At 46.6% G+C, this 25,924-nt stretch overlaps 1 protein-coding gene across 1 annotated transcript; it reads right to left on the bottom strand.

Moving 5' to 3' along the window:
• Positions 1-2,835: 2,835 nt before the first annotated feature.
• ankrd34c (ankyrin repeat domain 34C) lies at positions 2,836-7,724 on the bottom strand. The gene is made up of 2 exons (XM_049031475.1): positions 7,418-7,724; positions 2,836-5,386 (listed from the first exon to the last, which is right to left on the bottom strand). Exon 2 carries the CDS (start codon positions 5,331-5,333, stop codon positions 3,780-3,782), a length of 1,554 nt encoding a protein of 517 aa, XP_048887432.1. The 5' UTR covers positions 5,334-5,386; positions 7,418-7,724; the 3' UTR covers positions 2,836-3,779.
• Positions 7,725-25,924: the final 18,200 nt, after the last annotated feature.

The following is a 25,924-nucleotide window of genomic DNA, read 5'->3' as shown; positions in this document are numbered from 1 at the left end:
AGCGCTGCCTCAGAGCAAGTTTAATGCTTCACCGCGGCGTTTGGGTGGACGCTAACCAGGCTTTAACTTTCACCCGGGCAGCATGCAGAATGTCCGACCATCGTGTGGCTGGTCTGTAAACTTTTACCGGCGCTCCGTGCAGAATGTCCAGTCAGTACGGACCGGTACTTTTTGCCGGCCGAAGGGGAAGTACCCCCCCATGAATTTTTGCAAAAAAATGACTATTCTGGGAAGTCAGGGATCAGATAGATAGACAGATAGAAGGGGGGTAGCATGGTGGCCCTTGGGATCAAGTCTCTTACATGGCTTATTTTTACATATGTTTAGTTGTGCTCTATACAATGTTAGTCTAATATTAAATGTTGAAATGTGTCCATCACGATATACATGGCGCTCCCCATCGCGGAGGTTACGGAGGTCTGCTGTTCTGATTAATAATGCAGTTTCGAGAACTGTCCACCTGGGGTCAGTATTAGATTATATAGAGCGGATATTCACGCAATGATTTTAACATGATTACTACGAAGAGCGAAAGTCAGCCTCTGTTAAAGAGAAAAAGCTTGTGTTAGTACAGCTTTATATTCAGAATTCAGCGTGAGTTTTCATTTCTTTTGAGAGAAATTTCGTTTGTAAAATTTCTGGCAGCAATTTTAGGGCTATGTGGCTTACATCAAGGGGCAGCATGGGGGTGCAGTGGTTAGTACTGTTGCCTCACACCTCTGGGACTTGGGTCTCTGCCAGCACCTCACGTGACTCTGGTTTCCCCCCACAGTACGAAAAAACTAATTGGAGTTACCAAGTTGCCCATACGTGTGTGAGTGTACCCGGCGATGAGTTGGCACCCCTTCTGAGGGTGTTCCCTACCTTGCCCCAGTGGCCTCTGGGATAAGTTCCAGACCCCCCCTGTGATACTGGATAAGACAAGTAGTTTCCGAAAAAGGATGGATGGCTTACATGAAGTAGTAAAATGCAGAATGTATCCTCTTTAAATGTTAGAGTGAGTGCTTAAGCTTTTCTCTTAATGCTCAGTAGGCTATATTTGGATTTTAAAAATTCAGCTTCAAACATTTTGTGGCGAAACCGAAGTATGAATGCTATGCAGTATAATCATGAATAGAATTTCTGTTTTTTTTTTTCTAGGCCTACTCTAAGCCACTTTTAGTATTTATAACTTTCATCCGAGTCAATTGCAAGACAGATGAATTTGCAGGCAGGTGGCCTTGCAGTTCTGAAGCGTTATGGTGATTGTAACCGGTATGTGTGGTTTTAAGGTGTTCCATGTCATTAAATTATTAATGGTAGATTGATGTCATGCTGTCAGCTTAATATGGTGTGATCTTCCTGCTCTACGTAAATGGACCTTCTCATCTCAATAATCACACAAAAGATTAGTGCATTTTTTTCTGCGAGTACGTTAAATAAAGTGAACCTACAAGCCCCTGGGAAAAACTAGGCTTAAACTTTGTTTGTTTTTTTTAGTAAGACTATTCACGGGAAAACAAAATTAATTGCAGGACATTTATTGAAAACATTCAGAACACCGTAGAAAAAGCTGTACATGACATTCAATAAACGCGAAGGGTCGTTTTACGGATGTGACGTGGAAGTTGCACAGTTTTGGGATTAGAATTGAACAGATAATGGTCTTTTACGGTAATCGCTTTACAGCTGAATTCTATATTACATTAATAAAATGCTAAACCAGAAGTAGTTGTTCGGGCATACCGTACCTTCAAATTCCAACAAGGTTTACATTTAAACAACAAACATCTTCGAAAGTAATGTTTTATCCTAATTTCGTCCTGTAAAAAAATAACCAAAAACCTAAATCGCGTTGTTTTGATTATGCAACATTTTGACTAACTATTAATTCGTTAGTTTGCATGGTAAGGCTCTTTGTATTGCAGCCCCCAAGACAAACTTCACGGGGAAATATTATGCTATAGCATGCGTCATCTTTAACACACTTTCTAAAAACTTGAGCCAAGGCTACTTACCGCAGGTTTTCCTATTTATGTAGACCTAAATACACATCATTTTGCCCGGACGTATCATAATCATTCAAATGAACTTGGCGGTGGTTCATGTTTGTCATTTTGGAAATTTAAGAAACCCTGCCACAGTCGCTTAGCTGTTTCTGCGCCTCGTTTCTCCGTGCTTTTCACTGATGTTCAGCTGTGTTCTTCGTGGTCATTATGGAGTTAATATTATAACAACGGTGTTCCGCTATAGAGGTAGCCTCTGAGTTTGGTTAATATGCTCATCGGGGCCGATAAGTTTAAAGGATTTAATATTACAGCTAAGCTCTCAGAGTCGCTACCCATCTAATCACTTAAGACATACCACGTGAAGGGCTCTTTAAGAGCTGCCTGTGTTAATATAAATGACTATTGGGAGAATTTGGAGTTCAATTATTTAAATATTTTATGTTCGTTAATATTTTATGTATCACAACCGCTCGTTTCACACCTACCAGATGCAGTTTGAACCTTGAATTATTTCAAGTAGTGACTGTTCTTCATTTTATGTATTATTTTATTGCACATTTATTAGAATTTAGTTTTGCCAGTAATGTTTTATTATAATGTATGATAACCCATGCAAAAGAACTGATATTAATGACGCAGAGGGATGAATATTTGTGTTGCGTCGTTCACCATTCAGCAGAATCTTCTGGATAACAGAACCTGCACAACGAATCCTGAATGCGAATGTCACTGTGAAAACGTGATTCTGGGGGGATTTTAAATATAACAGCGAAAAAATGGTAAATAAAGTACTACAAAGACTAACAAGGAATGTGTCAGTTTTATATTTTTCCCGTGTAACAGGCTTTCACAGAAAACACACAATGCCTTTAAAACAAAGTAATCGAAGACAAACATTCTGTTATTTGCATATATAATATATTATATAAACACGAACAGCAGGAACCTGCTTTGATATACCGATTTTCTCAACTGCTTTATCCGGAAGGCACCATAAAGCACTAAAGGCTGCAGACGATTAACCCCTGCATTGTCATATCGCTAGAGAGACTCTAATGTGAAACCGCTCATTGTCAGTGATCATTTTCTTAGCAATTTTCCTCCTTTTTACATTGTAAGAATCCCCTGACCGAATCACAATGGAAAACCCGCATCACCGTAATGTAACTGCCGGTTCACACAACAGCTTTTAAAATAACAAAAACACAACGCTGTGCCAAATGTAGCAATAATGTGACCGACGCGAGACTGACACTCTCCGGCTCCAACTGCAGGATGAAGTCTTCCCTGCTCCTGGTTTCTCATTGAAGAGCATCTCCATTGGTTTTTCCTCACAAGCTTCTCTCTCATTTTAAGTTTGATGCTGTTGGCTGAGATTCATGTTCTCGCACCTCTCAGCTCCGAGAACTTTTGAAGGACACAGAAGGCCAGCAGGGGTATGTAAATACAGAGCTTTTTACACCATGAATTTGTAGGTGGCATGTGACAAGGCAATGAATACTACACACTCCCCTCCAGTGTCTGGCTTTTGGTTTATTTTCTAAACTGCTCAGAAATGCAGGCTGTTTGCTATTGTCAAATGTTCCCTTCCGCCAAGGCCATCGTTAGGCTCCCGTGTGCGAAATGAGGCTCGCAGCTGTGAGACTGAACATCCACAAGGATGCAGCTCTGAGTACGATGCAACATTCAGAACAGAACACGGCGTAAGGTGTTCCAGAGAGTTTGGCTCTGACTCAAAGGCAGCCACCTCCTCTCTCCCGGTGAGTGTGACGAGTTGCATCACTGGTGCCTCTACTGCTTAGCTGGCTCTTCGAAACCAGACAGCTGCTTCATCTGCTCCACTTGCATAGAGTGTCTCCTCATCAGCTTTTTCTTGGGTTTTGATGTGCCTCTCTTTGGTGAGTTGGGTGCCATTGGTATGATGGATCTGATGCCCACGGTGAGAGGGGAAGAGGGCTTGCCGCAGGCTCCGATGTCGGGAATTGGGGGGTTGGGGTTGACATTGAGGGGTGGAAGGAAACCGGGCCGTGTGTGGGAGATGTGGTCCAGGAGCAGGGTGCCGGATCCACGCCGTTCCAGCAGCCCTGGGTCCCTGCGGCGGGCTGTGGCGGGAGACGTGCCAGCGCTGCTGTCAAGCGATTCCCGCGAGCCGCTCAGTATGGCCCGCGGAGACATGTTATTCTTCCTCCGCTCCAAGGCTGCCCTGGGAGAGTCCAGCACACCTGGGTCACAGTACAGCTGTGAGTCCGAGTCAGAGAGCTCACTTCCCAGAATCTTCCAATGCATGGTGTCCCTCAGGCTCACTGGCATGCATGTAGGAATGCCACCGGTCTGGGCGAGGGGCTTATCGTGAGACATCCTACGAGGTGTGGGCAGAACCTTGGAAGATAGATCGCCCATGGATGGGAAGGATCTAGAACCTTCTTTGTTCTCAGTGCTGTTGTGCCGTGATAGAGATGCTCTTTTGGATAGTGCCAGGCCATTAAGGCCAGCGATGACATCCTCATCAGAATTGGCTCTTTTACAGTCCTCTTTGGCCGCAGCCAGGACCGAGGGGGCGATGAGGCCCCACGGTTCGGACTGCAGCCGTTTGAGCTGTGGTAGTCGCGCGCGTTTAGTGTTGACCAGCTTCCTGATGGGAGACACCGGCTCGGCGAGGAGCTTGCTAGGCGTGACGGTTCCACCTCCGCTACCCGCTGCCCGTTTGGCCTGGAAGCCGAGGACTGCATCCTGTGGTTTGTCGTCTTCGGGGGACGGCGGTGATTGGATGGTGATTTCGGAGGGGGAGGTGCACACGTCTGGGGAGTATCTGTCCTCCAACTCGGGGGATGGGGGGACATTAAGGTACTGCTTGGTAGTTTTGGTGCCCGATGGTGACTTGTCCGTGGTGATGATGATCACTTCCTTGCCTTTGGCTTTGCAAGCATCCAGCAGGAGTTTCAAGGTTTCCTTGTCATCTGCATTTATGGCATGAACAAGCGCCGAGGCCCCACCGCGGTCCTCTATGCTGGGGTCTGCGCCATTGCTCAGTAGCAGGGACGCCACCTGGTGGCCTGCCTTCTGGCTGCAGGCGTGCATGAGGGCCGTCCGGCCTGCCTTATCCTGGATGTTGGGGTCAGCCTTATTCTCCAGAAGGTACTTGACCAGTTTGGCCTTGCTGGTGCTCTGCTGGTCGCTGTGACGGGACATGCAGGCCACCATGAGTGGCGTCTCACCTCGCTCATTGCTCTCGTTTATATAAGCCCCGCCCTCTAGCAGCAGCCGCGTCAGACGCAAGCGCCTGAGCCACACGGCCTTCAGCAGCGAGTTTCCGTCCGTCCGAAGCTCCAGCATGTCGTCCATCATCCAGACCAGGGTTCTGACTGCTTCCCTCAGGTCTGGCGTCGCATTAAAGCCTGCTGTGGGTGGAAAAGTGCAGAAAAAAGCACTTACAGTGATGATGCTCACAGAGAGGATGCTTATAATTGCAATACTTACAGCGAGGATGCATGTAACCTTAATACTTAAAGAGAATTAGATACTTGCGATATTTACAGAGAGTACACATGCAATCACGATACTTACAAAGAGGACTCTTGCAGTCACAATATTTACAGAGAGGACACATAATCATAATGCTTACATGGAGGATGGTTACAATTGCAGTATTTACAGGGAGGAGGCTTACAATCACGGTACTTACAATCGCGGTACTTACAATCACGATATTTAAACGGAGGACACAATACTTACAGGAAGGACACTTCCAATCACAATATTTACAGAGGATACTTACAATTGCAATATTTACAGAAAGAATGATTACGATCGCAATATTTAGATAGGACGCTTACAATCACGACACTTACAGATAGGCGCTTACAATCACGTTATACACAGAAAAAACGCTTAATACTTACAGACAGCACACTCTCACAACACAGGGTCCAAAATACAGTACCATTCATTCATTATTTCTTTCGACCACACAATATATGTATACTTAAAATAGCATAAGCATGTTATGTATCCAAGCACCAGTTTCCGTGGTTATACCCAATATCACACGATTTTGAAGACTTAAAAAAAATTATTATTGTTGTAGAAGGTATACATTTGTTTATGCGACATACTTGGCTCTAACTAATAATAATGTCAATACTAATAATGTTAACAATAATGTCTTGGTCTTCGGTGTACTACATGATAGAATCAGACAAAAATGGGAATTAAACGTGGTATACGAATCCCCACCAGTGCGCCACCACTGTACATTAATTAAAGGATTAGATTTGCCATGAGTCCGTAAAAAAGTCCGCGCACCGCCTCGTTACCGCTTCGCATTAAAGGAGCGTCGTGCAGCGATAATGTTCCTGTATCCTGGATCCTCATTACTTCTCCAAAATCATGTCAGGGTACGGCGTCGCTCGGTAATTAAGGCCCTATATAATCACCTTAATCAAGGTTATAATTTGCAACATTGCCGTTGATAGCGCTTAGTATGCATGTCGATCCTGGACTGGCCATTTGTGCAGTTGTTATCATGCAGTTATGCTCCTGTCTTCATCGATGATGCAGCGTTTCTTTCTAATTCAGGGCAGGAATGTTTCAGGGGTGATTTAAAGCTATTTTTAGGCGGTGTATTCAAAGTGGCGCAATTTCAGAACAGGTGTGTAATTGTTTGGAGGTGTGCAGTCGTTAAAGGGAAGTCTTTGCGGATTCCTGCAGAAGACTAACGTGCTGGCTGTTCACCGGTGTTTCAAAAACCGAATGAGTCACTTTGCTGGTGTTGCCATTATTTTGTCCGCTACCAATAAGTTAATGCTTATTCGTAACCTTTTTATATTGTATGCACCGATATTAACGATGCAACTTATTATTGGGCTCATAGTTTATTACTAAACTCATATGCATAATATTTGCAAACTAGCTAGAAGTGCCATGATTGCTGCCTTCACCGGCTGTAAACTTGGTCCGGTCCCTGGGCTGCGGTCGGACCAGGCTGCTGTCCATGGTCCTCACCTGGAAACTCGTCCACACGTTACAGCGTCTGTCCGATCGTTTTCATATAACGACAGAGCGTTTTTTACAGACCAGAGGAGTCCATCGTGTGTGCTTAGGCATTTCCTATATGATTACATATATAACTGAGTCTTCGGGAATAAATGTCAGTCTAACGATTTTATTAAGAACGGTAGTGTTATGCGAACATTCGATATGTTTAATTTCTTTAAAATATACAAATTTTTAAACATGTTGTCCTTTAACACTTAATTTTAATTATACCACTACATCACCAGAAATAGTATTCTGTTCTATCAGGTATGGAGAAATATTTGGCGTTGTTTCGCCAAATCACCGACGAACTTTATGAAATAGATAACAGGGATTTCAGGATTTTCTCCAAAAGCACACGATAAAATATGCAGTTTCAGGAAATTAATGCTTACCCCATGAGGTGATAGTTGTGCAGTTTCAGAATATGCCGAAATGTCAGGCTGTTAAGGTCCAGTTCTCCGGGGGCGTCCTGAAATTCACCGGCATTATTCTCTCTTTCTGAGTTTCTTCATCAGCAGAGCTCCTGTTTCGAACATACTTCTATACGCCTTTGCCGCTATAACTAAACGGAGATGTGGGTGGATCTATTCCTACGGTAAGTCACCAGATGAGTCCGATGGCAGCATCCCTATCAGGCAGCTCTGGAAAAACACCCAAGATGTTGGGGGTATAAATAACTTACCGCTGGCTGAATGAAACGTGCGGATCATTGACGTCAGAATATACAGAAATAACTACTGCGTCTAGTAAGGACCTTTTTGGGAACGAGTAACTTACAAACAGCCTAAAAATCATCTTTATATATTATAGATGTAAGGTGTTGATTTTGGGGGGAGGGGGGCATGTAGACGGAAAACGCAAATCTAATAAGCCAAGTTTACACAAATTCTAAAAAGGTATTCTGGGTCCACGAGTTTAATCTTACGTATCTTCATTAATGCCGTAAGTTATGGGACTGATATGGAATCTGTGAAGTTTTAGTGCACGAGTTGCACACAGGACGTGTTCGTATGTAAATATGATTACAGAAGTTAGGAAATCCTGTGATCCAAAAGTAGCCTTTGCAGTTTCGAGGCGTGTCATTTGATGGGGGTTTTCATTTCAGTTTCAGTAATAGGACGCCAGGATGATATTAATTAGACGCACGGAATAATTATTCTGTATTTCCTTTGAAGGGCAGCGGGATATGGGTTAGTATAAATAATATATAATTCAGTGTCCTTCTTCAGGACATTTAAGGAAAGCTGAAAAACAAATTGAGCTGTGTATTTCAAAATAATTATTGCAAGCTCGGGAAAGCGTTAAGGTCCGTGGTTCTCTGGTGTTGAATTTGAACTCGTATGTTAGGGTTCAATTCCTCGGCCTCTGGCGGTGACATAATATTTTTCCGGCAGTAGATTTCTAATATGATTATGCACGTCAATCAAATATAAGCTGCAGCTTTTGCAACCTGTTTGAATATTTTTTTGTATGATTTAATTGTTATTTAATGGGTTGCCGCTGTCTAATATGTGCAGTTTGCCTCTTTGTAATTCGGAGATCTTAAATCACTCCAAATGACAGCATAAATCACGCTGCATCTTGAGACCGGAAGTGACGCAGAGCCGTTAATCAGGGTGGCGAATCTGCTAAATTTCTCAGATTGTTTTCTAGCTTGTGAGCCCAGGGGGAGTTGACTGTATGTGGTGGGGCATCCCTGCGTAAGAGTGAATGAGAAATTCTAGATTAGCCCTTGACACCATACTGCTGGTTTGGCCTGGACATGCAGTCAGACGTCAGAGACAACGAAAAGGAAAGACAGCTTTGTGTACAAGTGAAAACTTCCTTTCCTACCATGATATGTTGTGACCAGACTGAAGCTTCTATCTCTGAATATTTTCTGCGTTCTACACACAGATAATTGGGAGCACGTCTTACAGTACTGGATACAGTAGTAACCATTCATCTTAGTTGAATGATATAGTATTGTTCATTTCTGCATTTCTCAGTCTGGTATTACGTGAAATTAAACGTCAGTGCTTTACATCACCTTACTGCATGTTTATCAACATCTTCTAGTTACAGCAGCCATTAAAGAAAATATGATTTTATTAATGTTGCTATGATACAGCATTAATGCAATTTTGGCATTGAGGATGGGATTCTCTGAGCAGCAAGTAATTAGAATCTCCTTGTACTCTCTGTAAGGCGTTATTCAGCACCTCCCCACTCATTCAACCCGTTTAAGTGCCCCCCCCCCCCCCCATCCTCGCTAGAGATGTTCTCTTGGATGTCTGCCAGTGGGGGCCCATGAAATGGGCAAAGTAGTCCCTCAAGGTGGGCCTATTCTTTTCCTTACATGAGAGAAGGAGAAGGAGTGAGTTCCATTCAAAGAAACAATCAGTAAAATATTTAAAATGTGCTGCATTGTAGCAATGATTTTGGCCCTCAAAGGGAATGATTCATTGGTATGATAAAAGCTTCAACTGGCGGATTAGGGATCATCTCCGCCTTCTGGATTGAAGGACATGGTTTAGGTCGCCTGGAACAGGCTGATGTACGAAGTTTAATGGTAGCGATCAACTGTTTGCGTGATTCAGCGGTTTGATAGTATGTAATGTATGAATACAGAGCCATTGCCGTTTAAGAACTGCGCAGTGATGAGCACGACCTCAGATGTAGCAGATAATGATCGTCGTGGTTCTCATGTAGTCAGACTGCTTGTCAGAAGAGCATTTTTTAAAAATATACAGAGAATGGTGAGCAAAGCAGAAGTTGTGGTCAGTCTGATGCCGACGTCTTCAACCTGATGACTGGTTTTTACAGGAAGCGCGGCGCCTTTCGGAAGAACTGGAGTGTTACAGTGTGATTTTTTTCTCTCTCTTTATTCAGGTGTTTCTTTTTTTCTTTGATGATGAATTGTCATTCAACCACAGAAGAAAAAAAGGCCATGTTTTTAGTAATTTATAAACACATTCATAATGCATTATAATGCATTCATAAAGCATTATAAACATGGCGATAAATATTTATAAAAAGGCATAACACATTATAGCCATGTTTATTTTGCATTATGAATGCTCTATGAATCTACAAATGCAGTACAAAGCATCCTTGATTCTTATACTGACCATTATAATGCATTATAAAGGTATCTATAGTGCATCATAGATGAGAGCTTCATAAGGCAGTCATAATGCATAATAAACATGACTATAATGTGTTTTGCCTTTGGTAAATATTTATAGCCACGTTAATAATGCTTTATGAATGCATTACTATTTAAGTAAAGTGTTACCAAAATAATAATTGTTTGTTTTTTTTTTTGGGGGGGTGGGGGGGTTGTTGGAGTGAAGGAAATGAACACCATACCATGTCTTTTTGGAAGCAGCATAATTATGTACTTTTCTGAAAGGAGAAGGACATGGAAGCCCAGCGTTAGACCTGAGTTTGCCGCCTGCTCAGCTTCCACACATCACCCATACAGGAGCAGGACGTCTGTCACGCTAACAAATAAATAAACAAACAGATCCGAGTCGCAGCCTAAGACACCTTCTCTGATTCCTAGGAGCAGCTTCCGTGTTCTGCAACCTCTCACCACACCCGAACTTCACTTTTCCCTCCAAATATAACCTTTTTTATCCCCCTGAAGACACTTGAGATTTAGTTTGATAGACTGAGGTAACACTAGAGGTATATTTAGAATTCACCAAAAAGCCATGCAATCTGACGTAGAGACACGGTTCCAAAAATATAAACTTCTCTGCTGGGTCTCTGTGCAACCGTGTCTCTGATGATCTCTCTCTAAATAGCTTCTCTCCCCTCTGTCACCAGGAAGCCCTCAGGCTCTAAGCAACTGCACTGCTACCTGTTAACATTTACCCACTTTGAAGGTTTTACGGAAGTTATGTGTCCATAAAACTGTCGGCCCAATAGCTGATATCCATCTCAGTTGTTCATTTTATGGTTTATGACAGAAGGTATTCGCTCAGCGATAATCATTTACATGTACAGGTGGCAATATGGACAATATGGTAGAAATTTCTAGTTAAAACAGGGTAAATTAGCTCTGTGTTTTACAGGATCTGTGATGTGTTCAGGAGGAGAAGCGAATGTCCGGCTTTTGTTCGTCGTTGCGGCAAATTTTCTGTTTTGGTTTTCAGGGCGAAGTGACTGATGAGGGGGGCTGTTGTTTTACTGTATCTTGTGCACCTCAACACAGGATGGTATTAGGAATCTTCAGTGTTGGGCATTGCAGGTCCAGAAACTACAAATCCCTGCCAATATTTTGTCTACCCACCTGCTGATCATAAAGGCTCTCAGTGGTACTCAGCTGGTTGGTAGAAACAAACTCTTGGCTGGGATTTGTAGTTTCTGGGCCTGCAGTGCCCAACACTGGGAAGACCCCTGTCTGATAACCTCCATGTTCTGTATTTTCATACTTTAATGATTCCACTGATGAATAGAACAGACCTGCACTGCAGTGATGACAAAGGGTCCGGTGTGGGGGGGTGGGTGGTTGTCACTGGGTTTGTCCTTCCATCGTTATTATTCTTTAGGGGTATCTGTTTTGTGATAGCAATAATATGAACATAGTACGCGCTTGTATGGTGGGAGTGTAAATATATTTTGTATGTCGTATTACTCTGATCTGGGAATGACTGCAGCAGGAAGTGACCTAAGCTGCCAATTAAAAAAAAAGCAGGCAGTGTCTCCAATGGCAACATGGTAAACCATGTAATTAGACTTCAGGTGGAAGAAGGCAAATTAATGATCGTGAGAACAGAACTGTAATGAAATGCAGTCGGCGCCGAGATGGGATGCTTATGTTTTACTTTAACAAAGTTGTGGGTACAAATGTGAAGGGCTATCAGCTAGTTTCTCAAAGCAAAGTGATTTTAAAGGAACTGGATGGGGGAGGGGGTTATGTCATATTGAAAGGAGCCCTTACACAAGGCAGGATGCAGTGAGTCTCACCCACTCACGCTATAATCCAGCAGCAGTCAGAACTTTTCCAGAACTCTCCGGTCCCTTGCCCATTTCCCAGATTCTTGTTTAGATGGTTTTCTCACCCCATTCAGACCTGCTGATCAGACACGAAGAACACCCTCAGGCTGATTCCTCTCTTACTGCCTGTTTGGTTAGGCCTGCCTGTTACCCCATTGTAGGATCATTTAGAGAAACAGTAATTCCTAATTCTGCCTGCAGTAAGGCACTAACTATAGAGTTGTACAAGAGCACAGAGGATAAAAATTAAGATAATCGCTATATAGAGACAGAGGTAATTGTTTTTGTCCAGTAATCTGGAACAGGGTCTGGGCTCCTTGTTCAGCAGACCACAGAGCTCAGTGTGATGGCCGAAGGTTTGTGAGAAGGATCTGCTTGAGAGGGGGGCTGCCCTCTGCTCTAATTGCCTAAATTAATAGGTTGGAAACTTTGTTTCCTAAGTGGCTCTTGGTTGCCTTGACATTTTTATTTTGGTCTCCTTTATTTTTATTATTATCAAGCACCACCAAGTAGGCAAGATTTGAAAAGCTGCTTGCAGATGAATTGCTTTATTTGTGTTCTTTATTCTTGTGCTTTAAATTATTCATTTTTGTGCTTAAATTATTAGTACTTTCAGTTACAGCTGAGATCCTGAGGTCAAGTTGACTGACTGCTGTTGGGCCTCAGCTCTATCTTTATGCCGACTGACCACTGCTCCCTCTGGACATCAGCTCTGTCTTTATGCCGACTGACCACTGCTCCCTCTGGACCTCAGCTATGTCTTTATGCCGACTGACCACTGCTCCCTCTGGACATCAGCTCTGTCTTTATGCCGACTGACCACTGCTCCCTCTGGACCTCAGCTCTGTCTTTATGCCGACTGACCACTGCTCCCTCTGGACATCAGCTCTGTCTTTATGCCGACTGACCACTGCTCCCTCTGGACCTCAGCTCTGTCTTTATGCCGACTGACCGCTGCTCCCTCTGGACATCAGCTCTGTCTTTATGCCAACTGACCGCTGCTCCCTCTGGACATCAGCTCTGTCTTTATGCCGACTGACCACTGCTCCCTCTGGACATCAGCTCTGTCTTTATGCCGACTGACCGCTGCTCCCTCTGAACCTCAGCTCTGTCTTTATGCCGACTGACCGCTGCTCCCTCTGCATTTCAGCTCTGTCTTTATGCCGACTGACCGCTGCTCCCTCTGCATTTCAGCTCTGTCTTTATGCCGACTGACCACTGCTCCCTCTGGACATCAACTCTGTCTTTATGCCAACTGACCGCTGCTCCCTCTGGACATCAGCTCTGTCTTTATGCCGACTGACTGCTGCTCCCTCTGGACATCAGCTCTGTCTTTATGCCGACTGACCGCTGCTCCCTCTGCATTTCAGCTCTGTCTTTATGCCAACTGACCGCTGCTCCCTCTGAACCTCAGCTCTGTCTTTATGCCAACTGACCGCTGCTCCCTCTGAACCTCAGCTCTGTCGTTATGCCAACTGACCGCTGCTCTCTCTGGACCTCAGCTCTGTCTTCATATCCTGCTGAGACAGCGTATCCACTGCGGCTATGGTTATGGGGATTTGCTGTCGATACTGTCTGTGAGTTATTTTAACTTAAGCAGGCCTGACAGTCCCATGGCATTTGGTGTCTAAATGATTGTATCATGAGAATGTGTGGGAGCCACAGGCAGCCGGTGCTAGTACCTTCTGCCATTCTCAAAGTCTGTTTTCTCATTGCTAAGTTACATTTCGAATCCAGAGGGCTTATCTCTATTTTCCCCAACCTCCTCTTCTCCCCGTGCTTGATCGAAATATTAGACAGACAACATCTGTATTCAGTTGTTATGTCCACAGGTGTTGTAGTGATACCCCCAAGAACGCTAGATGTGTACAACCTGCCACAGATAAATTGCAGACACGAAGACTAACAGCTGGTCTCGGAGCACATTCTGTGTGTGTGTGTGTGTGTGTGTGTGTGTGTAATGTGCACATATTAAAAACATCAATATTGCCGGGATTATTGTGTGTGGTGTCTGTATCCTAGGAGACAGGTGAATATCTAATTCAATCCGAAAACTCTCCGGGCTGCACAGCTGCTTTGATGTCTTTCTCTGCTAAATTAACAAAATGGTTCAAAATTCAGTTTCTAGCAGAGGCCAAAATATTCAAAGTGTGTCTTCACAATGGCTTGCATGCCGACTGGCCGGGGGTCACTGTGACATGCGTGGAAGGGAACTGACAGGAAGCGGGGAGCCCTCCCCGGAGCAGAGTACCCCGCCTGCGAGGGTCTGCCTCTCCAAACAACCTCTGCAGATCTACGACATGCTGTTCATGCTGACATCTGGGTCACCCAAAGCCCATTAGCTGTCCCTCAAGGCCCCATTCATGAAGGTATTTCTCATCTCACATAGGCTGCTGCCCCAGACGCCACATTTAAACACAGGCCACTTTCTGCACCGCTGAGCATCATCTGAAGTGTAGGAGATGTTTTGCATTAACTTTGGAAAGTCGAGTAGAATTTTCGTCTGGAATCTCCCCAGTTCCCAAATCCTTTTCCTGATATAGTACTGATTGCACCGCGGGGTCTTCAACAAGGAGAGTAGGGGACCAGACAGGCAGATGGCGTCCCCATCTCCACCAAGGAGGTCTTAAAGGACCAAAGATCTTTAGATATAATTGTTAAATATTAATATGTGACCTACAGTCCAGATGTTTTAGTTAGCAGTTCCTGGTTTAAAGGCGATGATACACAGGGCAACTGCCAACCAGGTGAGACAAAGGGCAGTTCATCTGCATCTAGATTGCGTAAATTCGTCCGCTGCAGGTCAGTTTTTCAAAGAGAAAGTTGTTGCCCAATTTCAATGGGAAAATGCCCGAGCAACAGTGATCAGCAACATTGCCCGTTGCCCGGCAACGTTGCTCAAATAGTTGTCCTGTGTATCGTCACCTTAAGGATGTGAATGCAGGGCCTCCTCTCACTCCTTTAAATGATTTTAAGTATCCGAGTTCAGACTCTTAAAAACATTCGGGATCATTTCCGGATGAGTCCCACACTTGTCTTACTCATCATGTCTTCATTTCATCTTTCATAGAGCATCTGGGGCAGATGGAGAGATGGTCTCCTCTCCCTGGCAGCTGTCTAAGGAGGCATTCTCTCCTCCTCCACAGTTCTCACGCTTGTGACCGTGACGCTTGTGACATGCGACAAGAGAATCAGGGCAAAAATACACTTCCTCCACAAACTGAGGTGCCTGGTGTCGCCGTGAGACAAGCCCTGGCCATCGTTGAGGGACCAGCTCGAGACATGTGGCGAAGGTCGTCTCCCTTGGACGAGTCCAGCTTGGCCCACAATCATCGGTCGCGCGTTCAGCATCAGCCAGCCGGCTGTGTGACACACAAAAACCCGCCGCGGGGTGCCCACATGGCTGGCACTGACTCCTAGCCTCAGATGGCATTTTATTGCATGCTTTTTCTAGTGCTCAGCAAGCTGCTGGCGGCAGGGCTGATATGCAGCGATGAGTAATCAGCCAGATGGGGCCCGGCGCCAGGTAACAGCGAAGATGAGCGTCTGTAATTAGCGGAGGCTGGAGTGGCCCACGGTGGCAGCTGGAGGAGCAGGACTGGGCACCAGTGTGGCACCTTTATGCGGCGCCCCTCTGGAATGCAAACGGAGATGCCGGGCTCCTCATCTGCACACTGACTGTGGCGTCTGTGCGTTACAGCTTCACACTGGGGCTCTCCCCATCTCTGTCTCTCCCTCCCTCTGTGAACGCCTTCCAAACAACATGATGAAACCTCACAGAAGACACCTTTCACCCCCCCCTCTCCAAAGAGATCAGATCTGACGGGGCTCAAAGGAGACAACGGAAACTCGGCTGTTGCTCCGGAACGGTTGTCTGCAGCCAGACTGTTTTCTTACAAGCATATCATGCTCTTCCTTTGCCATTATTTCTAATCTTTTTTTGCACTCTGACAGCGTGATGTTTGTTCAGAACAGCATACACTCACAATGTGCTTAAAGAAAGCAATGTTTTGGGCTTAATAGTGTTACAAGTGTTAATAGCATGGTTTCTTCTTTTATCATGTTGTACCAAACGGGGCTAATATCTAGTCATTTTTTTTTAACTCTAGATCATTTAAATTTAATGTGCATTTAAAGTGTAATAAATGCTTTCCTTCCAAGCTTTAAATTCCTCTCCAGGTCTTACAGTACAGATGAAGCCTGTCTGTTGGCTAATGCTTTGAACAGGCTGTACGTTTGTCGCACTGGACCATTTTTTTTAATTGATAGGTATTAAGATGAAAGACGTAAGTGTGTTTGATGTCTTCGGGAATAGAGCTGCAAGCCACGTGGCGATATATCTCAGATTGTACTGGATCAAGGGACAAATCAACACGTGTTGGCTAATTAATGCTGATGCTCATCATTTGATGTTTGTAGGATGAACCATCCATTTGTAAATCAGATTATTAAGAAGATTATTATTAAGAAGAAAGACAGCAGCAAAACAAATGCTGGAGATATATGGGGAATAGGGGCGGCATGGTGGTGCAGTGGTTAGCACTGTTGCCTCACACCTCTGGGACCCGGGTTCGAGTCTCCGCCTCGAAAAACTCCGGTTTTTCCCCACAGTCCAAAAACATGCTGAGGCTAATTGGACTTGCTAAATTGCCCGTAGGTGTGCATGTGCATGTGTGTGAATGGTGTGTGAGTGTGCCCTGTGATGTGCTGGCCCCCCATCCTGGGTTGTTCCCTGCCTCGTGCTTCCAGGATAGGCTCCAGACCCCCCCGCGACCCAGTAGGATAAGCGGTTTGGAAAATGGATGGATGGATGGATTTGGGGAATATTCAGTCTCCTAAAACGAGTTGGTATGTTTCTCTGCCAGCCCTCCGTTGGCATTGAGGGAGGAACCTCTTCAGTGGAAGCTGTTTGTCAACAGGTATGGAGGGAAACAGGGAACTTCCACAGCCCTGGGTGGATGCCTTCACAGGGAGCTGAGCTGGTGTTACGGTGTCCAAGGGGCCACTGACACCGGACCTTTCTCCTCGTGACAAAGCCCCGAAAGGTTATTTGTGGCCAATCATGGTGTGACAGGCTGTGTGATACCATTAACCGAGACGCCAAGTGATTCAAGCGCAAAACAGACTCTTATGGCTGGCGGATATTATAACCAGCGTGATGCGGTGCCGCTGGACTGGAAGGCATTCAGTAGACACGGGGCGGGCATTTTGGGTGTCACCTGTGAGTCACTGCTGCCGTCATGTCCTCCGCACGGCGTTTCCAAATGCTTCACGCCTCGTGTCACTTTTAATCGGCATGAGAGCCCGGCGTGTACCCGGAAATCACACCAAGCGTCTCCGCAATCCTCATTGCCTTTATTAATAATTATGCTATTAGACAACTTATTATGACCTGATCAGCTAGTTTTCACAACCAACGGCTGTCCATCTGTCCCTGCGCATTCCTCTTTATTTGATATTAATCTGATGTGAAACTCCTCTCCAATCCATATAATAGTCATTAGAGAAGTATCTTCTGCATTAAGAATGTGAGTTAAAAATATGGCGGAATGTAGACGTGTCGGACACGCTCTGGTGACTGCTCATCCAGAGCACTCCGGCTCGGCATGAAACCTTCTAAGACCCAGGAGGGTCCCTGCTTTCTCCGCAAATCCTGGGGATGAGTTTTGTAAACAGAGCAAATGCTGCCGTGGAATCGCAGCTGGCTGAAGGAATTGGGGCAGGGACGGGGGGGGGGGGCTGAGCGCTGGGCTGGCGAGGTCTGGGGGGTTTCGGCTCGGCTCACTTCTCCACGGAATCGACGCATTCCGTGGGTGTTGCTGCAACAGCCCTGTCGTCCAGCCGCACGTCCCTCGAATGGCCCTGAGCCTCACAGCCATGTTGGAATAGATGAACAGGTGGAGTGCGCAGATTCTGCCAGGCTCCCCAAGCCAGATGTGGAGGGAGGCATTTCCTAAATAAATAACCAACCCCTACTGTGTCCACTCTGCCTCCCTCCGACTCCAGGATTTAATATGGCCCTTTGAGCCCAGGCTTCCTTCCTCTGAGATGCGGCTCCAGATCCAGTCTCCTTAATCGAAGGGGAAGCCAGCAGGGCGGCAGGCTCCGCCGCCAGCCTCTCTCCTGCTCCTGATTATGCCTGGTGTTTGTACTTTGGATGCTGATTTTGGTTTCGAGGTAAAATGCCAGCAAAATCATTTCCAAACGGTCACATGACTAACTCGAAAGTTCACGGATGAAACCCCCTTTCGGAACTTTTTCAGCTTTTGAAATTCTGCTTCCGTCGTGCTCTGCACTCAGAGACCTCTTTGTATAATAATTATTGCCAGTAGCAGTAGACCTGCCTTACAGTGTACTGGCTAACCATATATACAGATACAGTAATTAACATTAAGTCGTCAAAGACTAACATTTAAATTTTAGTACTAATGATTCAATGCTTTTACCCAAAGGCAGTGGACCATCTCAGACTTCTGAAGTGTTACATCTGACCAAATATCTCTGCAATTCTCCCAGGAAAATGAATTACTTCCTACATCCATTGCCCCGATAGTATGCCTTTGATATGGATTGAAGGTAAGTGTTTTCACCGTTGTGGAATTTTCTCGCAGACAGTATCATGTTGTTTTCTGTCACACCTTTGATATTTGCTCCGAGTCTGAGTCAGGCGTGGCCTTTTCCTCCCAGACGACATGACACCGAGCTGCCGGACTCAGCGCGGGCCGAACCAGGGAGATCGCTGGGTTATAAATAGAGCCCATAAATGAACATGCCATCAAGGGCCTCTGACGGGCCGCTTCGCCAAGATGCAATAAGGTAGAGGTTACAACTGAGGCAGAGCAATCAGGCGGTTGGGGAGTCAAGCAGGTGCGCTGTCATTAGAGACAGCAACACGTTTTCATATCGGGGGGGGCTGAAGGTGCCCTGGGCGGCAACGGGCCAGAGAAGCATTATGGACACAATGCTGGCAGCAACAACACGGACAGTGACACGCCTGCTGCTGTGGATTCAGTTTGTGGAGAAGCGTGAGCATGGAAATCAACCAAAGAGGAAGCCAAACAAATAAATAAACGTCCGCGTTTTATCTCTGAACATGAGGTCCCATCCTGCTCAGGACCTTCAGGGATTGTGACATGCGCCCCCCCCCCCCCCCCCCCCACCCACCCACCCACCTCCTCCTCTCGTGCAGCATTCTGTCACCCCAGCTGTATGAAGACGCCCCCTCCTTCCTAAGAAAACATGCTCAGGTTCTGGAGGATCTCGCACTAGTCCTCCCGACGCCGCCGGACCTCGACACGATTTTCAGCCACGCGCTGTATCGGGTCCGGCACCATTTCCCAACAGCAGGCGGATAACCGTGCCAGGGAGGGGGGCCTGTTTGTGGGTCGCGAGGGCGACCTGCTCGCGTCTGTGCAGCCCCGGCTTAACAAAGCAGGAGCTCTTACTGCTGATGGACTTGATGAATCTGAGGAGGGGGCCTGTAAATATGCACCAGATGTCTTTGAGCGTGATGCGGCGCAGCTCTCAAACGAGATAAAAGGTGTCGAGGCACACTCCATATTTACAGCCCTGTAATGCTGGGGAGGGGGCGGGGAGCTGCGCTGGCCCCTCCCCCATCTCCATGGAGCTCTTCACACCTCTGATGACCAAAACGCTCGGCAGATGAGTCATCCTGAGAGCTCTGAGGCCCGACACACGTGAGCTCCTTCTCTAACGTCTTCTGTTACACGCGCCGGGAAGATGTCTATGTGCTCTGGCACGGGTTCGCCGCTGCCCTCCTACTGTACCACAGTGCTGAAGCTGCATTAAGACCCACATACAGGCCACCAGACCCGTTACTCCCTGTCATTCCCCTGCATTCATTTTTAAACGATTCTGTAAACAATAGTAAGATTTCAGGAAAAAGCAGAACCTGCATCTGGACAGCTGCTGCTACTTCTGAAATCAGCGGCCCAGCTAAAGAAGCACAGTTTTATATCCTCCCTTTACACCTTGAGATGAATATCACTGTATATATGAAAAGTTTCACTGAAAGATGAGTCATTCATTGATTGCAGCTGTTTGGAAGACATGTGATCCACACAAGATTAGTCCATTACTAGGAGCAATGTGCTGATTACTGATAAGACAAGATAGTCAGTGTAACTGTCAAATTTCTTTTAACATTAAGTCATGTTTGTGTGTCTGTTGGCTGTGTGTCTGCCTGCTATCCGTGTGCCTGTCGGCTGGGTGTCTGCCTGCTATCCGCGTGTCTGTCGGCTGTGTGTCTGCCTGCTATCCGCGTGTCTGTCAGCTGTGTGTCTGCCTGCTATCCGTGTGCCTGTCGGCTGGGTGTCTGCCTGCTGCCCGTGTGCCTGTCGGCTGGGTGTCTGCCTGCTATCCGTGTCCCTGTCGGCTGTGTGTCTGCCTGCTATCCATGTGCCTGTCGGCTGGGTGTCTGCCTGCTATCTGCGTGTCTGTCGGCTGGGTGTCTGCCTGCTATCCGTGTGCCTGTCGGCTGGGTGTCTGCCTGCTACCCGTGTGCCTGTCGGCTGGGTGTCTGCCTGCTACCTGTGTGTCTGTCGGCTGTGTGTCTGCCTGCTATCCGTGTGCCTTTCAGCTGTCTGCCTGCTCTCCATGTGCCTGTCGGCTGGGTGTCTGCCTGCTACCTGTGTGTCTGTCGGCTGTGTGTCTGCCTGCTATCCGTGTGCCTTTCGGCTGGGTGTCTGCCTGCTCTCCGTGTGCCTGTCGGCTGGGTGTCTGCCTGCTCTCCGCGTGTCTGTCGGCTGGGTGTCTGCCTGCTACCTGTGTGTCTGTCGGCTGGGTGTCTGCCTGCTACCTGTGTGTCTGTCGGCTAGGTGTCTGCCTGCTATCTGTGTGCCTGTCGGCTGGGTGTCTGCCTGCTATCCGTGTGCCTGTCGGCTGGGTGTCTGCCTGCTACCTGTGTGTCTGTCGGCTGTGTGTCTGCCTGCTATCCGTGTGCCTTTTGGCTGGGTGTCTGCCTGCTATCCGTGTGCCTTTTGGCTGGGTGTCTGCCTGCTACCTGTGTGTCTGTCGGCTGGGTGTCTGCCTGCTACCTGTGTGTCTGTCGGCTAGGTGTCTGCCTGCTATCTGTGTGTCTGTCGGCTGGGTGTCTGCCTGCTCTCTGTGTGCCTGTCGGCTGGGTGTCTGCCTGCTCTCCGCGTGTCTGTCGGCTGGGTGTCTGCCTGCTACCTGTGTGTCTGTCGGCTGGGTGTCTGCCTGCTACCTGTGTGTCTGTTGGCTAGGTGTCTGCCTGCTATCCGTGTGCCTGTCGGCTGGGTGTCTGCCTGCTATCCATGTGCCTGTCGGCTGGGTGTCTGCCTGCTACCTGTGTGTCTGTCGGCTGTGTGTCTGCCTGCTATCCGTGTGCCTTTCGGCTGGGTGTCTGCCTGCTACCCGTGTGTCTGTTGGCTGGGTGTCTGCCTGCTACCTGTGTGTCTGTCGGCTGGGTGTCTGCCTGCTATCTGTGTGTCTGCCTGCTATCCGTGTGTCTGTGTGCCTATGTGGCCTGTGGTCTGCATATGGGCTTGTGGTTTGTATGCCTGATGTCTGGTGTTTGTGTGTCTGTGTCTGCATTTATGTCCATGGCTATATAGCACTGGAATGTCCCTTAATTCTTGCTTTAATTATATATTGTTTTATTTTTTTAATGCTTAATATTACAGTGGCAGTAGGATTAGTTCTGCACTCCAATTTATTATTGCTATGACAGTGGGATTAGTAAAGTGCTGTTGTTTATTTTTGCAGTGGCAGTGGGATTAGTATAGTACTGCTGTGTATTATTTCAGCAGTAATGGGATGAGTGTAGCATGGCAGTTTATTATTGAATAGGGATTGGTATAGTACTGCTGTTTATTATTGCGGTTGGATTAACGTAATATTTCTGTCCCAAATTGCAATATGATTAGTATAGAACTGCTGTCTATTATTGCAGCACGATTAGTATAGTACTGCTGTTTATTACTGCAGTGGGATTAGCATAGTATTTCTGCCTTTTATTGCAGTATGATTAATATAGTATTGCTGTCCATTACTGCAGCAGGATTAGTATAGTATTGCTGTCCATTATTGCAGCAGGATTAGTATAGTATTGCTGTTTATTATTGCAGTGGAATTAGCATAGTATTTCTGCCTTTTATTGCAGTATGATTAATATAGTATTGCTGTCCATTATTGCAGCAGGATTAGTATAGTACTGGTGTCCATTATTAGTGGCGAGCTCATGATGTGTCTCAGTAGTCGGTTCACGATGTGTGTAAAATGATATCATCTGGTTTTGCTAGGGGGTCACATTTGAGTGCGCTGCTAATTTTCACCTGCGAAAGGCCAGGCCATGATATTTTCAGGGAAAACCATGATTTTAATTAATGAAGGGAGTGCAGGGAGACAACAAAGCGTCACAGACCTGCCCCCCCCCAGAGGGCTGGCTTGCCCCCCACCCCTCCTCCCCAGGTGCTTTGCACTCAGAGGTCCTTTATAATCTGTCTTCACACACCAGCAGGTGGCGGGAGGCTGCTAGGTGCATGAGCGCTCCCAGGCGTCTGTAGGAAGTGTGTCGTTAGTGATTCTGTGTCGCTGAGTGCCCCCGCATAGTCAGTGTTCCGGCTCAAACATCCGCCTCTACTGTAACACGGCGGGAATGCAGTTCATGCATGGCAGACGTGTTACATGCAGGCATGCATGCCATGCTCATGTCTGCACTGCACGCATTTCAGTCCAGTGAAGATTTCAAAAATAAATGACATGTTTTAAGATAAGAAATATGAAAAGTTAGGCAGGTTCATAGATCTTGACGCCGTTGTCAGGATGCTATTTTAGCGCCGCTAACGCCTAACACGGGAACTGCTTTGGCATGACATCACGTCATACTACACGCTAAAATCATGCGAGCTGAACCTGAAGCTTGCTGCCCAGTGGTCGCTCCTCGGAAGGGACCTGATCCGCAGCTTTTCCTTGGCTTTGCGTAGTCATGGTGACGGTCCTCCTGCTTGTGTGTTTAATTAAGAAGCCGCCTTACTTTCTCAGTGCTGTCAGAACTGTCATGGTCCAGCAGGGGGTGTCCTCTCCTATACCCAGCAATGACCCAGAAATCCTCATTACCGTTTCAGCTCTTTATAATGCGGAGTGATGCTCAGTGCATAACTACACAGTAAACATGTGTATCGTAAGTGAATAAAACATGCCTGTGTGACTTCCATACTTTTATTGAAGCTTATACCGTTCTGTTTATCGTGACATGGCAGGCTGTGATAACAGTGTCCCTCCAGTAACGGTGTCATAGGCAATCAGATCAGGGTCTGTTCTCATTGCATTACCTATTACCCGCAGAGAAACACGAAAACCACACGGACAGAAAACCCATTTGCAATATGACGCCTGCCAACACCAAACTTACAAGCAAGTGTCGGACTGTCGCTTGGTAATATAGTTTCTATGGTTACAGGGAGAAGGAATTGCTGAGTTTTAATAGCCTCCAATTTAAGAAAGTCTGCTCGCAAGGCTAACAAACAGCAAACATGGCAACCAAAGCTGGGACAGGGAGGTGAGCAGGACTGAACTGGGAGCCTCTCCACTGACGCTGGTTTGCAAGTTTCCCTGAAACAGCGACACTATGTGCGATGGAATTTCCTTCAAATAAATTACGCATTATAAATGTATTTACATTTATAATAACTATTATGTTTATGAACAGACAAGTAGACTATATGATCTGGAGGGAACAGCAATGTCCAGGGTGCTGTACTATGTGAAGCTGTCATGGGAGGTGCTTCTCCATAAGAAAGAGTCACAGTGCCCCCTTCTGGTTGGAGGTAATATAGTCCTCCATATATTTCAAAGCAGGTGACTTGAGAAATTCTCAGAAACCTGAAAGTGCAAGGTGCAGCGTATTAGCTATAAGTGGGTCACACATTTCAGCTTAACAGATGTGTACTTACAGTTTCGGTTTTCATTTGTCCTAATTAAATGGTGCATATGATAAATACAATCTCTAAGTGTTAGTGGCGACCTCTTGTGTTTGCTCATGTAACTGTCGGTTTATAAACCAATATACAGTCTGCTGTTCATCAGTAGCAATATCCCAGAGACCATGTAAAATCTAATATATTCCAGATTTTTAAAAAATGTTCCTTCCAACACATTTAATGTACTGAAGCAGAGTAAAAATGCCACCTTATGTATTTTTTATTACGTTTGTTTTTACTGTATATTTATGGTTCACTCAAATATTTGCGTAGCCTGTGTGAAGGCCAATCACATCCTGACCTCGCGACCAGCGGATCGCTAGTTAACGAACTTATCATAGTCATAAGAATCATGCTGTTTTAAACTCTTCAGAAAAGAGCTGACATGACATGCAGGGTAATATGATCTGTCACTGAGTTTCGGATCACAATTGCATTTCCAGCAAAAAAGTAATTAAAGAAACAATGCATTTGCAGCTAAAAGTAATTACTCACTAGACAAGGGTTTGTGTCAACCAGAGCGTAGCCCCAAGGGGGAAACAGTGAAAAGGGTGCAAACGGAGTTAGAGCATGTAAGCGTGAGAAGACAATGGCACATTTTTCACACCTTCTTAAGGGGAACTCAGAGGAGCTTCCCAGTATTTTAATGGTCCTGTAATGGTGGTCTGAAGTGGTCGTACACCGGGCCCGGGTGTCTTCACCAAACGCAGACAGCGTCAGTCGCGCGCCCTTATCAGTTCTCCGTCCAACGGACACAGCATCGTTAGCTGGGCAGGAAAAGTGATAAGGACAAGCGAAGGACCACATCACGACCCGGGGTCCTGGAAGAGGCAGGGTTCTGCAAGCAGTCCAGAGGTTCCTCGCCACACCAACCCGCCACGAGCTCGCAGCGCTTCTCGGGAGGACCGGAGCTTCACGGAACGTCAGTCGAGGAATAAACCCGGCCTAAGGCAGCAGGAGAGATGTCCTTCAGGTTGTCCGACTGTGGACATGCTCTCAGAAGAAGCTGTCCAAAGAAGCCAGGCTGTTCTGTACAGCAGCGCATGGTCCAGCCATGAAGCGCCTCCCCAGACTAACCTTTCGCTGTCAGCCGTCGACCAACTTTGTGGACACACCCCATTGGTGAGTTTTATCCCCCTGTGGCCCCGCCCAACTCCCCATGTCACCTCCCATTGGCTCATTCTTCCCTCTCTCCATTCTTTCCTTTCAGAGTCTATTGATTGGAGCGCCGTTTCCACCTGAGCTGCTGGTCGCTATGGAGTCAGCCAATGAGCTGGGAGACGCCCAGTGCTGCTGGGCTTTTTCAACGGCAGGAAGCTACGAGTCACGCAGGTGTGGCTGAGCGGCGCATTCCAGCACTCGCATACCTGCGTGATCCGTCCGCTCCCGGTTCCCCTGAGGGCGGCCAGCAGCCGCCTGTGCCTCTCTCACGGGACGGTCCATCCCAGTTCACAGTGCATGTGAGGGGTGGCAGGACCCCAGACATCAGCACAACACAACAGCTGCGCTACACCCTGCCCCCCCCCCCCCCCCCCCCCCAGGGTCACTCGTTAATAAGAGGCTGTGCAGAACAGAAGCCGTTACCCAACGCAGAAAAGCAAGTTTCTCTGCAGTTTCTGCATCAACTGCCTTCACACCCTCCTTAATCTACTCTTCCTGCACAACAAAGGAGCTGAAATAATGTTTCATGTGCACGAATAATAAAGCAACATGAAATCTGTGACCCACACTTCTTTTTAAGTGTTTTTGAGGAAAATAGGAGCTTCAGAAGAATGTCGGGACCCGAAATGCATTAGCCATTGAAGAGTGTCCTTCTGCAGGCCCTCCATCACGCCTGTAGGGGGTGCTGGAGAGGGCGGGGCAAGGCGGATCCCAGAGGCCTGCGGCCCCCATGCGGGTAAATGAGGACCGTGGACTGGCAGGGCTCCGCACACATGCCCCTGGCAGCAG

This window comes from Brienomyrus brachyistius, chromosome 11, assembly GCF_023856365.1.
Source record: "Brienomyrus brachyistius isolate T26 chromosome 11, BBRACH_0.4, whole genome shotgun sequence".
NCBI lineage: Eukaryota > Metazoa > Chordata > Actinopteri > Osteoglossiformes > Mormyridae > Brienomyrus > Brienomyrus brachyistius.
Note: the sequence above shows the minus strand (reverse complement) of the source record. Positions and strands in the feature narration are given on the sequence as shown.

Bases quoted from the DNA above. Each gene is read 5' to 3' on its own strand.
- ankrd34c (XM_049031475.1), bottom strand. From the start codon at position 5,333: ATGATGGACGACATGCTGGAGCTTCGGACGGACGGAAACTCGCTGCTG.